Source organism: Vigna angularis, chromosome 4 (genome assembly GCF_016808095.1).
Source record: "Vigna angularis cultivar LongXiaoDou No.4 chromosome 4, ASM1680809v1, whole genome shotgun sequence".
Classification (NCBI taxonomy): Eukaryota; Viridiplantae; Streptophyta; class Magnoliopsida; order Fabales; family Fabaceae; genus Vigna; species Vigna angularis.
The window spans coordinates 27,866,610-27,880,273 of record NC_068973.1 but is presented as its reverse complement, the minus strand read 5'-3'; the positions used below and the strand labels follow the sequence as shown (position 1 = coordinate 27,880,273).

General features: G+C 32.0%; 1 protein-coding gene across 1 annotated transcript; it reads left to right on the top strand.

Moving 5' to 3' along the window:
- Positions 1–5,387: 5,387 nt before the first annotated feature.
- LOC108332042 (probable pectinesterase/pectinesterase inhibitor 61) lies at positions 5,388–9,781 on the top strand. The gene is made up of 3 exons (XM_017567135.2): positions 5,388–6,505; positions 7,200–7,336; positions 8,881–9,781. The coding sequence occupies exons 1-3, from the start codon at positions 5,616–5,618 to the stop codon at positions 9,579–9,581; spliced, it is 1,728 nt and encodes a 575-aa protein (XP_017422624.1). The 5' UTR covers positions 5,388–5,615; the 3' UTR covers positions 9,582–9,781.
- The last annotated feature ends 3,883 nt before the right edge of the window (positions 9,782–13,664 follow it).

Sequence of the window (13,664 nt, the reverse complement as noted above, 5' to 3'; positions counted from 1 at the left end):
ATATACTTAAGATATTTGCCAACGCCAAGACTGATATGAAAGGACATAAGTACAGAAGGAGGGTATCCTATAAAGTGTTGTCCGTGCTGTGAACTTTGAATTAGTACGACATTCACTGCCAAAAGCAAGAACCACACACCAAACAATACAACCTACGCTTCAAAAGTACAACATGTGTTTTTCCATTGTGTTAACTTAAAAGACACTTTATGGATACATACACTTGAATATTTTACCTAAAAGCTGTACAATTCTATAACTTCGACAAAAAAAGATTAAAAAGGCTAAAAAAAATAAATCATATGTTCGATTCTTTTACACAAATTGGTTCACTTAAAGATTATAAATAATATACCTCGCTAATATTTTTTTATAATATTTTAACGTCAATATCATTTATATATTATTTTATGATTAATCAATGTTAATATTTATAATTATTATTATTAATTATAAAATAATTTTAGATTAATTATAAAATAATACGTAAATAATATTAAAATATCGTAAAAATGTTGTCAAAAAAGTATATCAAAGATTATATCTAGAAGATGCAGTATTCTCATGAGCCAATAGTTTTAGGAATTAAAATGTTTTTTTAAGGGTAAAACTATAACCTAGTTTCAAGTTGTAATACGAATAACACTTCACATGTGTAGTCAAAAAGTCTGATGAATTGTGGTTCCTTGGCCCACGCAGCCTTTGTCGGTGGCTCCTCACGCGCTTTTGGTTTTTCCTGTTTTCATTTAAATTATTTATATCTATTGCTGGTGAAGTTTCACTTACTTTTTTTCATATACATTAGTTATTTCATCACAATTGCTTCATCATTAGGCATTAACCGAATAACTACCACAACAAACACTTCTTTTTTTTGCAGGCTTTTCCTATGTTTTATTAATCCTTAATTAACAGTACACAAAAAAATCAAATTAACTATATTTTTAAATATTTATTTTAATAAAAATATTTATTTTAATAAAAATATTTATTTTAATAAATATATAAAAAATGCATATTTTTTATAATTGTGATTCTTTTTTAAGTTCTTAATTAATTCTCATATGATTTCAGTAAACGAGAGATTTTAAATAAAACCAGTACTTTTGAAAAAAAAATTACGTCTTTTAACCATTCCTTAAATGCGATTGGTTAAGAAGTTATTAGCAACATTTTCTTTTATCAGAAATCATTGATCTGTATTAAAAATATTGGAAAAAAAAATTATCAATAGTATTTTTGGCAAACTTTAATGTATTCTCTATAAACAAATACCATTAAAACATTGACTTTTTTTTTAGTGATAAGATACCATTATTTAGTTACGAAGAAATTTGTTTGATATCGGAAAAAACTATTAAAGATAAAATAATATCTAAGTATTTAACATGGTTACATGTTTAAATCTTAAATTCGTAATCATTAGTTAAGTTAAGATAATTTCAATTTAGTTTAGGGTGATAAGCTGGATTAGTACGTGTACGCATACATACTTCTTTAATAAATTAATGACATCTCTTTCAAATGAAGACAGCTTATGTGAAACAACCGATTCGCTGTCCCTTAAATAAGAGGCCCAGTTCATACATTCACCAATAAGTCATACAAAAACAAATCACAATATAAATGCTATGGAAATTTTGGTTAAGTTGCTATCATATTAGTAAGAATGAAGAAAATCAAATTTATTTTGAATTTTTTCTTTTTGAAAAATTTAATTTAAATTTAATATATTTTTATAAAATGAAGAGTATTTTATTAATAAATTTTATTTTTAGTTGACTATATATTTATAATAGTTCGATAACGAATAATATAATAATTTCAACCAATTGTATTAAAATAAGTTTCAACAATATATTTAAAAATAAGTTTGAACTTAATTACATCCATTAATTAATAAATTAAAGATTTTTAGAATAAATTAATTTTATCTTTTCAATAGATGTGAAACTTTCAATTTCTTGATTATGGGTTATATAGTTGTTGTTTTTAGATAATATAAATTTGAAATAATTTAATAGAAAAGAGGGGATGAGAAGCAATTTTGACTAAGGCAAAAATTGGGCCCTTAGAAAGAAAAGTGAGAGATAAGAAGGAAAAAGAAGGCAGCATTCCGGAATTATTACGTTAATTAGTAAGTGCAAAGCTGAGGTATGAAGGAACATCAGAGGAACAATTGAAAAGCGAAAAAAGTGATATGGCTCTTAATGGAGACTGCTAACCAAACAACCTATAAATCATCACATCCCATCACTGTCCATTATCTTATCCATTAATGTTATCATCACTCTAATTATATTTTCTTTAAAAACAAAACCTGCACTTATTTCTTCACTACATTTCCTTCAATAATGTGCATAAATACTTACACTGAATATTAGTATTTTAAATGCTTCTACATTAAATGTTCACTTTTGCTTTATTGCAAAAACCTTGGAGTCTCACTTGTATTCTATACATTAAATTAATACTCCAATCTCACTCATTAAATGTTTTTATTTTGTAAATATTTTTTAAAACATTTATAAGTTAAATTTATGTATAATTTTTTTTAAAACTTCAAACACTACCACAAAATTTCTGGTATATAGACTAGGTTTAGCTTTCGGATAAATTTTTCATAATTTTATTTTCATCTTCTAACTAGGTTGGTATATGTGAATGAATTGAAATAAAAATGAAAGTTTCAAAACACATTTTAGCTGTTAAAGGTAAAAGATTAATAAAAGGTTGTTAAAGTTCAGTTCCAATGATTTTAAGCAATCTACATTTATGTAACACGTGTGCTCGGTTTTTAATCAGATTTTAGTTATTTCATTTCTAATCATAAGAAAAGACTAATACGTAGTAATATAAAAAAAATTCACATAAAAATAAAATATAAATAAAATGCATAGATTACACCATGTTAGAATTCTTATGATACTATTTATATATACAATACTTTGTTGTTGTTGAGCAACTTTTTTTCTTCATTGCATATAGGGTTTAAGTGAGATTTGTTATTCACTGCTTCAATAGCATCTTACCAACTATGGAAAAATTAAAAAAGTATTTATATGTTATAATAAAATAAAATATAACGTTTGCTTGCACTGAGTTTTTTTGTTATGAGTACTTTTAGCATAGAAAGAAATAAGAAAAAAAATTTAGGTTAAAAAATTACCATGCATGTTAACTGACAATATTCTAAAGAAATTATAATAAAGAACTTCTATAAATTATTATTTTTTATATATAAAATAATTTTATTTTATGAAAAAATTATGGGACCATTAATGTTATTTTAGTAAGATTGAGAGTTTAGTACCAAATAAAAAAAATTTAGCTAAATATAAATTGTGTTTTTTTTCATTTAATTGATACATCCTAAATCACTTTTCTCTTGTCTAATTTCTGTTTCAAAATGTTAATTTCATCCGTTGTTGAAAGTCTCACATCGACTAGAGATAAGTCAATTCATAGTATATAAGTAGATGCAGACCTCACCCTACAAGGCGGTTTAGTGGGGTTGAGTTAGACTTAAAGTCCACTTCTAACATAGTATCAGAACAATGGTTAGAGTTTATCCTAACGATATTTGTTGTTAAAATGTCTAATCACATACTCGAGATGTATATACCTCACCCTACAAGCCAATTTTGTGAAATTGAATTACACTTAACGTCGACTTCTAACATCCATTTTGTCTCTTTCCCCTTATATCACACTTTCTGATATCAAAACCTAAGTTTTTTTTCCTTTCTGTCAAGCTCTCCCGGTCGTCACGTTTCAATCGCAAAACTCAAAGCAAAACTCAAACTCCGTATCTTTCTTTCTACCAACTTCCTTTCTCAATAACTAACATAGTGTTTCTCCGACAATTTTTATTCCAAATTTAAATGAAATAATATGATATGGTGCAAAAAAATAGATAAATTTAGTTTACTGTCACTGTGAAATTCTTTACATTCAGAATACACGAGCATTAAACTAGAAAATTAACGCTAAAAGAACACTTTATAAGATAAATCTCAACTCAAATTCACAAAACCAAAAATAGTATATCATGAGAAATCTAAAAAATGAATAAAATTGAAAAGAAAAAAAACCGAAAACAAGGGGGAAAGCATGGATTTAAATTTACTAAAAATTTCAATTAATTCGAAGCATAATATATAATATATGTAATTGTATTATTAATTTGAGTGTTAAAACCATATTGAATAATACAATAAATGATTATTGATCATCATAATTACAAAAAATATTCTATAAAATTTAATAAAGTAAAGTATACACACTTAACCCGTAAATTACAAATTTTGAATTATTTGTTAGTAAATTTTGTGAAGTACCACTAATCCCGTTAGAATTTGGCATGCAAATCAAATTTTGGTTCGTGGATTTTAACGCGAAGGGATAAAGCTGAGATGGATATTCTATTTTTCCTAACTCGAAAGTAACTCACCACCGTCTGCAATATGTCACCCACAGTATTGTTCTTAGTCCAACCTTTTTAGTAACTTTTAAAATAAATATTTATAAATATTTATAAATATGATAATAAATTGAATTAAAAATTCGGTGAAAGCAGAAAGAGCATATTAAATTATGCAGAAAACTGGCGTAAAAAAGAGTAGGTTGGAAAAGATAGGGTTGGATCGTAAGAGAATTTCCTTAACAGTTATAAGATCATCACATCATGAAGCAGCATGTATGGATGCAGCGATGGTGCATGATTGATTCAGAGGACCGAGTCAGCCATCTATAAAAATACAAACACGTAGGTCATCAAAACCGTCTAGAATAAAATTTTCAATTACTTTTTTAATCAATACTATTAATTCTTTAAAATTTATTATTTACATTATTAAAGTGTTCAAGTATGACCTTTTACTGTATGTCTCATTTGATAAAATTTTGTATTAATTATAATAAATGTGATGAGTCTAAATGATATTTATGTCTCTTTATCTAAATATATTTATATTCTTTCGTCTATGAATCCCCCCACCGCGATAAGCAAGATTTGTTAGAGACTAACGTATAGAGTTCATAGATTTAAGATGGTGACTAGTTTTGACGTTGATTATGGAAGTAAGCATCGAGAATAAGCGGATTAGATATGGGGAGATTGAATGTTAGAAAAAGATTAGAGAAAATGAAAAGTGTGGAATAGATAGATATAGGTATTGACCTTCGATTTATTGAATTATTTTGAGACATGGTTGGATGCTGTCTATTTCCTGTGTTTCTTACATCATGGATAGCTCCAAACGGGGATGTACTTTAATCCCTGCTTTAAAGTTTCAACGAAGCTAATTGGAAATCTGTGGATTCTTATGTCATATACTTATCAAATTCAGGTTAATAATTATGAGAGCAATAATAGAAAGAGAGGGAGGAATAGAAAGTAGAAGGCAGTGTTATACACATTGTTGAGTGGGCTTAGTAGCGGCCAGCTAATTCCCTCAGACATCGACTTCACACCAACCAACCCCTTCACACACAAAACACTCTCACTTCTCACTAACAGTAACCATGCACCGTCATTTATATAAAGGGCCACTCCTTCTCTACCCTTCACCATAATCTACACCTTCTCTCATAACAAACACACACATATCGTAATGGACTACGGAAGACTTGGACCCTCTCAGCCCATCAATCCAAGATCTTCCGGTAAGAAGAAGATTGCCTTGCTGTCACTCTTTGGAGTCATATTAATCGCTGCATCGGCGGTTACGGCCTTTGCGCTACTCTCTCCAACCGGTACAAAACCGGATGGTTCAAGGCTTCGTCGCAATCCTACACAAGCCATTTCACGCACGTGCAGCAAAACACGATTTCAGACAGTGTGCGTCAATTCGCTGCTGGACTTTCCCGGATCCCAGGCTGCATCTGAGAATGACCTGCTTCACATTTCCTTCAACGTCACGCTGCAGCACTTCTCCAGGGCGCTCTACACTTCCGCCGCAATTTCCTACGCCACCATGGATCCACGCGTCCGCGCCGCCTACGACGACTGCCTCGAACTCCTCGACGATTCCGTCGACGCGCTTGCGCGCTCCCTCAGCACCGTCTCCCTCGGTGCCGTTGGCTCCGCCAACGAAGACGTCCTCACCTGGCTCAGCGCCGCCCTCACCAACCAGGACACCTGCGCGGAGGGCTTTGCCGACGCCGCCGGTCCAGTGAAGGACCAGATGAGTAACAACCTCAAGGACTTGTCGGAGCTCGTCAGCAATTGCCTCGCCATTTTCTCGGCAGCGGCCAACGGCGACGACTTCTCGGGCGTTCCCATTCAGAACAGGAGACGGTTGATGACAATGCGAGCCGATAATTTCCCGAGATGGTTGAATCGACGAGATAGGAGATTGTTGAACTTGCCTCTGTCGGCGATACAAGCCGATGTCGTGGTTTCCAAGGACGGTAACGGAACCGTTAAGACCATCGCCGAAGCCATTAAGAAGGTCCCGGAATACAGTTCACGCCGCTTCATTATCTACGTCAGGGCAGGAAGGTAAAATACTTCATACCAAACACAAAAAATATAGCTACTCTATTTTTTTAACTCTCCCGATCCTTTTTAACCACGTAACTAGTTAACCATCACTTTTTTTAATGATTGTTGTTTCCATGTTTTGTTGTACTAAGTGAGTGATAAAAGGTCTGTGAACCGTGCACCGTGGGTTGCGTGGTGGACTTGTTGGTATTGAATCATCATGCTTGGACTCGGCACTGTGGTCACGTGAACAAATTTTAACAATAATATTATATAATATTTTTATTTTTCAATTTCTTCCCTCCTCTCTTGCACTGATTAGAAAAAAGTGTCCTGACAACATTGTTTGGTGTAATATGTAATATTTGTCATCATTATGACTTGCATGTGGTGTAGGGCAACGTAGTATTTACTAATGTCTCGATGCCACCATCCCCATTTATTGATCTTGACATATTAACGGTAAAAGTGCGTTAAAAATACAGTAATTAATCAAGCAGTGGGGATTAAAACTGATTAAATAGTCTCTTTTAAAGGAAATAAATATTAAATTGTTAGTGATGTGGTAATGTTTAAAAAAAGTTGCATGTGCATGGATTTTAACTGTATTGATTTTAGGAGAACATGCATGTATGTTTTGGTTATGGTAGTTGAGGAGGTTACGAAAGATAGAAGCTCTAACATTTTTTTGTTGATACAAATTTCAATTCAGGTATGAAGAGGAGAATTTAAAGGTGGGGAGGAAGAAAACAAATGTGATGTTCGTAGGGGACGGTAAGGGCAACACCGTCATCACAGGAGGGAAAAATTATTATAACAACCTCACCACATTTCACACGGCATCCTTCGGTAAATTCCTTCCCTTTCTCCTCTCCCTCATGCTTATTACTATGATTTCCTCAGTTTAATCCTTACTTAATGTATTTTATAATTTTTCAAAATTTAAATACAAGCTATAAATGAGTCATAATACAGTATCAACGCATTTTAATGAGTCGCGTAAAGATTGCAAAAGTAAAATTTGACAATATTTGGTCATGATTTAAAAGAAAATACAGTGTTTAAGAGAGAGAAAAGAGGTAAGGAAAAGGTCAGAACATGGACATGACGAGGAAGACTAGTACACGTTGCACGTGGCCTGCTATTCCTGGTTGCCATATTTAAGATTCCTTCCCGTTTAATAGTTTGTCTACTGAGTGAGCCTTGGATCTCCACCACCGATTATATTGTTTTCTTTTGCTTGTTGTTATAACCAAAGTCAATGTTTAAGAGAATGAAGTTACATATATACCCAATTTCTAAAGTCATAAAACATTTTAGAAATGTTCCGCACTATTTTTCCCGTTACTTCCATAGCATTTATGCCTAATAAAAAAGGATACACTTTATTTCTTTCACATTGTGAGAAAAATGTTTTTCAGCCGATTTGCTGTTCAATTCCAGTTTTGGTCAAGGTTTTAACTTTGGAAGTTTCCCTTTCCTTAATGTAAAATGTCTTTGTTTTCCCTATATCTGTCAAAGTCTCTGTGCTCTGATACGGTATAGTTTAGTTGTTCTTTTTGTTTTTTGAGTCTTGGTATTACAGCACAACCAAAACTTACACTATCACTAGTTTGGCGTGTCCAGACTGAGCATTATGGATTTAAATATAAAACAACAAAATAGCATTTGATGTTTGATCCACGTCAGCATATCAGTGCTTGGTCGCTTGCATTATATATTGCTGATATATAATGCGCTTTGCGTACGTCTAATTCCTATCTTTAGATAAACTTTGAACTTTCCAATTCAGTAGACTGAAAGGCATGTTTCTCTTATTCGTTTCATTTTGCATTTCCATGAGTAGTTGTAAAAGTGACATTTTATTTTTTGTTTTGGAAATTTTGTATTAAAATTTTTAAAAACATCATTATGTCGTCTTCATGATTTCTGTAAAATTGATATTTTAGTAAAATGAATCAAATTATTTAATGAGAAGACATTTGACATTTATTAATGATGAGAAAACAACACTCTTTTTTGTTTTTCGTTTCATTGTTTTGTAATGGTGGCATAAGAACAAAGAGAAAAAAAAAAGAAAAGGAAATGGGGATCCTCTGGCTTCACGCATCTTGACCTCATAAACCTTAGTACTCCTAAATGTTAATTTTATCCTCTAACGAAAGGCACCAGATTAAAGTAGCGAAATCAAATTATTGTGAGTGGGTCATGCAATGCTTGCGAAATTGATAAACAAAGTCACATTATGTCCAACAGCGACAGAATATTCAAAATGATTAAATACGAGTCCACTGGTTCACAGCAAATATTAATTCAAATCAACCACCAATACAATAAAGTTTTCACCTTATTTTTATTTACAAAAATAGTAAAATGTTGATCCTGTGGTGCAGCTGCTAGTGGTTCTGGTTTCATCGCCAAGGACATCACATTCGAGAACTACGCCGGACCAGAGAAGCACCAAGCTGTGGCTCTCCGTATCGGAGCGGATCACGCGGTGGTGTACCGCTGCAACGTCATCGGATACCAGGACACAATGTATGTCCATTCCAACCGTCAATTTTTCCGCGAATGCGACATTTACGGAACCGTCGACTTCATATTCGGCAATGCTGCCGTGGTGTTCCAGAACTGCAGTCTCTGGGCCCGCAAGCCAATGGCCCAACAGAAGAACACCATCACGGCCCAGAATCGCAAAGACCCGAATCAGAACACGGGCATTTCCATCCACAACTGTCGGATCCTTGCCACATCGGATCTAGAAGCATCCAAGGGTAGTTTTTCCACTTATCTAGGTCGTCCATGGAAACTTTATGCCAGAACCGTCTACATGATATCCTACATAGGGGATCACGTGCACCCACGTGGGTGGCTGGAGTGGAACACGTCCTCGTTTGCTTTAGACACGTTATACTATGGTGAATACATGAATTCTGGGCCGGGTGCAGCCTTGGGGCAACGCGTGAAATGGGTCGGATATCGGGCCATCAATTCCTCCGCTGAAGCTTCTAAATTCACGGTAGGGCAATTCATATCAGGCTCATCGTGGTTGCCGTCCACCGGAGTTTCATTCGTAGCTGGGTTATCAACTTGAAAAATTGTTCCACTACCACCTCAGATACCTTCCATTATTGGTTCACAGCTTAAACCAAATCAATTTGCCAATATAATTTTAGATCTTTTATTGGTAACTGTACTAAAGTCCAATATAGTTTTTATTTTTTTAATCCAATGATAATAATAAAAATATATTGTAAAGAGTGTTTTAATGTCATATATTTTTGTTCTTCTCCTGAATCCATGTCAGAGTTGTTATAGTACTTTCGTTTTACAGACAGAAAATTGAGGAGAAAAACTGACCGACAGAAAATAAAGAAGGAATAGAACACAGTTTATATTGACTGAGTGGCCACGTGGCAATTTGATGTGTGAATAGCACTTTATCATTGTTATTTGATTCATTTGTAAAGTGTTCCTGAAATATGCCAAAGAGGAAAATAGAAAGATGCTAAGGAACTCATTATTATATAGAGATAATAACAATAATATTATAGCTATATCATTACTCTTCCTATCAAAATCATAATTCCATGACTGTATTCTATAAATTTTATTTTCACTGTTTATGTTATCTAATCGTTATAATTACTACTCTTAGCATAAGACCATTGTCATTATCGTGACATCTATGCCATCCACCATTTTATAATAGTAACTCTATCATTTCATCTTTAAATTAGTTAAAACTAAAATTAAATTATAATAAAATAAATAATAACAACTTTTGTTTATATATTGTATACATAACTTGATGTCGACTGTAAAAATTTATAAATAAGTATTTGATCTAAAGAGGAAAAACTCAATACTGACGTTTGTGAACTTTTAGTCTCTGTTTTTTGTTTTTCTTGAGGTGGGGGCATCGCGTTTATCACCTGTCATAAGTTTATTTTGAGGTTCTCAATTTACTATATATATATATATATATATATATATATATATATATATATATATATATATATATATATATATATATATATATATATATATAATATCTTAAAATATTATAGAATGAAGTTATGTCGCCGAGTACGACTTAATTTTATGTATGATATATCATAAGTTATATAGTTTTCAATGTTTTTCTTAATTTCATTTTAAAGTATAGTCATGATAAAATTGAAAGACTTTAATTTAATTTTTTAGAAGTGAAATCGTCGTAGGAATAACAATTTCAGTTGAATTTTTTTCTGTAAATTTTTTTATTTTATTATATTTGGTAGATGATACCGAAGATTAAAAACAACAAAGAAAACTATTTTAATTATTTTTAGTTTTCTTCGAGTTCGTATTAATATAAATTGCTATAAGTTTTATTTGTTTTACTATTTTTTATGTATTCAATTAATTAAACTAATTTTAAATATTAAATTAATTAAATAAAAAAAATATAAACATAATAGAATAAAAATTAAAATAATCATTAAAAATTTCAACTAAACTCATCTCCATACAATGATTTTACTTAAAAGGAAAAAGTCTTAACTCCTACTACAACTTTAAAAAGAAGTAAGTTTTGTAAAGACTGTATACACATAAAGCATTCAAGGACAAAATTTTTCAAAACGGATGAATACCAAGCAAAGACACAGTTCGACTTAATTCACACCGACTTGTGTGGACCATTAATTAACCCTTGAGTTTTTTTGTAGCAAGAAATTTATCTTGTTCATGAATGACTTTCATAGAAGACGTGGATATATTTATGATATAGAACAACATGCCTAGATAGAAATAAGTCTAAGAAGTAAATAAGAACAATTAAGAAATGGAATTAAAAGAGTAAAAATGTAAGGGAGAAAGGAGAGGAAACTTATGAATTGGAACATATTGTCATTCTTAAAACTCTTCATTCTTACTGCATCTATGATCGTGTCAATTTCTTACGAGAGAGAAATCCAAGGTATTCGAGGTATTTAAAAAGTTTAAAATGATGGTTGAGAAGGAGACTGGGAAGCCAATAAAAGTTGTTTGATCTGATAGGGAAAATGAGTTCATATGAGCAAAATTCATGGAATATTGTGAGGAACATAAAATAAAGCGTTTCATAACAGCTTCATACTCAACATAACCAAAAAATGTAGTAGAAAAGAAGAATCGAACTATTCTCAACATGGTCTGGACCCTTCTCAGAAGTAGGAACATGCTAGAGAAATTCTAGGCAAAAGCAACACATTGTGCTATTTATGTCCAAAATAGATGCCCACATGCGAAGCTAGAAGAGAAAATGCCCCAAGAAGCTTGGAAGAGGAGGAAACCAAATGTGAAACACCTCAAAGTATTTGGCAACATGGCCTATGGTCACATTCCAGCACAACAAAGAACTAAATGGGAAGAGAAGAGTAAAAAATATGTGTTTATTGTGTATGACGAAAAGGCCAAAGCATATTAGTTATACAACCCAACAACTAAGAAAGTTTTAGTAGGCCGAGATGTGCAATTTCATGAATAGAATGAATGGAGTTGGGATGAAATGAAGGAAAACTTAGGTGTAAGCACAAAACATGGAAAAGAGAGCCCGACAGTTGAAGATAGGAGCTCAACCAATGTAAGTAGGAGCTCAACCAACGTGAATGGGAGCTTGGCAGGAGGAGATGGAGGCATGGAAGAAGTTCAGGATGATGAAAATACTTGTTAGAAAAGAAGTGTCTTGTTTCTCAACACCAAGAGGGGGGAGGGGGAGGTGAATTGGTGATTAATAAAAACGAATGCTTTTTAAATATTTTCACAAATTTTGAATGATCTTGAATCTTTCTTGTAATCTAAGTAATACGCGTATGCAATTCAAAGTAAAAGAGATAATGAAAGAAGAACAAACACAAGGTTTTTATCCTAGTTCAGCCTTAATGCCTACATCTAGTCACCTTCCCAATCAACCTTAGATTGAAGGATCTTTCACTATAATGATTTGAGATTTACACTAAAGGTTTTACAAAAAACACACTCTCACAATGTAAACACCTCTCCCACTCACAATCAAATATAAAAAGAAAACACCTGCACAAAAAACCACACGTCCTTGCAACAGAACCCTTTGAGACCACCTCTCAAAGTCAAGAACTCCAAGTTCTTCTTCCTGTCACGCACGAACAGGGAACCACAATCTGAGATTGCAAAAACACATTTATGATCAATGTAGAAACACCTCAGTAGTGTAGAGTATGATCAGCCAATTACGTCCATAATGAGCAATGCGTCAATATATATTTATCTCATGATAGACGCAAATTAATAGATTACGATAGTAATGTAATCGATTACATAAGTGACAAATGTAACAATATTTCAATTTCAACATATTTAAAAATATGATCGTTGAAACAATTATTACTTAACCTTTAAAACAATTTTCAAAACATAACAGACTTAATTGATTACATACAAGTGTAATCGATTAAGCTAAACACTTAAGCAAATTTTGAAACATTGGATCTTTCATTTATCGAAAGGCCTTTTACTACCTTGACCTCTAGATGAATTGCCTCCTTTAGAACTGAAATTATCATGCTGGTAATTTGAATTGCTCCCAAGATCATAATCTTGAGAAGTTGAACCATGTGTTTCAATATTTCGATCAATACTTCTTCTTCATTTATCATTATTCTTTATATCGAACACCTTTTTCTCGTCTGCCTCTAGGGAGTTTTGCAATTCTTCCACAATTATCTTCTCAAGATCTTTTGAATCTTCAATGGCTACTACAATGTGATCAAAGTTGGGTTTTAATGTTCTAATAACCTTTTCCACAACGTTCGAATTAACTATTTCTTTATTACGGGCTCACATGGAGTTTGTCACCACCTGAATTCGATTAAAATAATGTACTATGATTTCTTATTGTTCAATATGGTAAAAACTATTTATGAGATTAATCTCCCTTGGATTGAACATACACATGGGATACTCTATTTATAATAAAAGAAATATGGATTAAACCCAAAATAAAAATAAGAAATAATAACAAAATAACTAAAGATAAGATATATATCTAAAATATATAATAATCTAATATATATAACACTCTCCCTTAAGTTGGTGTATACAAATAGTATGTACCAAGTTTGTTAAAAATATAATCAATTCTTGATCCCCTTAAAGATTAGTGAAAATATCTACG

Coding starts and splice junctions, on each gene's coding strand:
- LOC108332042 (XM_017567135.2), top strand. CDS start 5,616: ATGGACTACGGAAGACTTGGACCCTCTCAGCCCATCAATCCAAGATCT. Junction 6,506..7,199: donor ATCTACGTCAGGGCAGGAAG/GTAAAATACTTC, acceptor ATTTCAATTCAG/GTATGAAGAGGAGAATTTAA. Junction 7,337..8,880: donor ATTTCACACGGCATCCTTCG/GTAAATTCCTTC, acceptor CCTGTGGTGCAG/CTGCTAGTGGTTCTGGTTTC.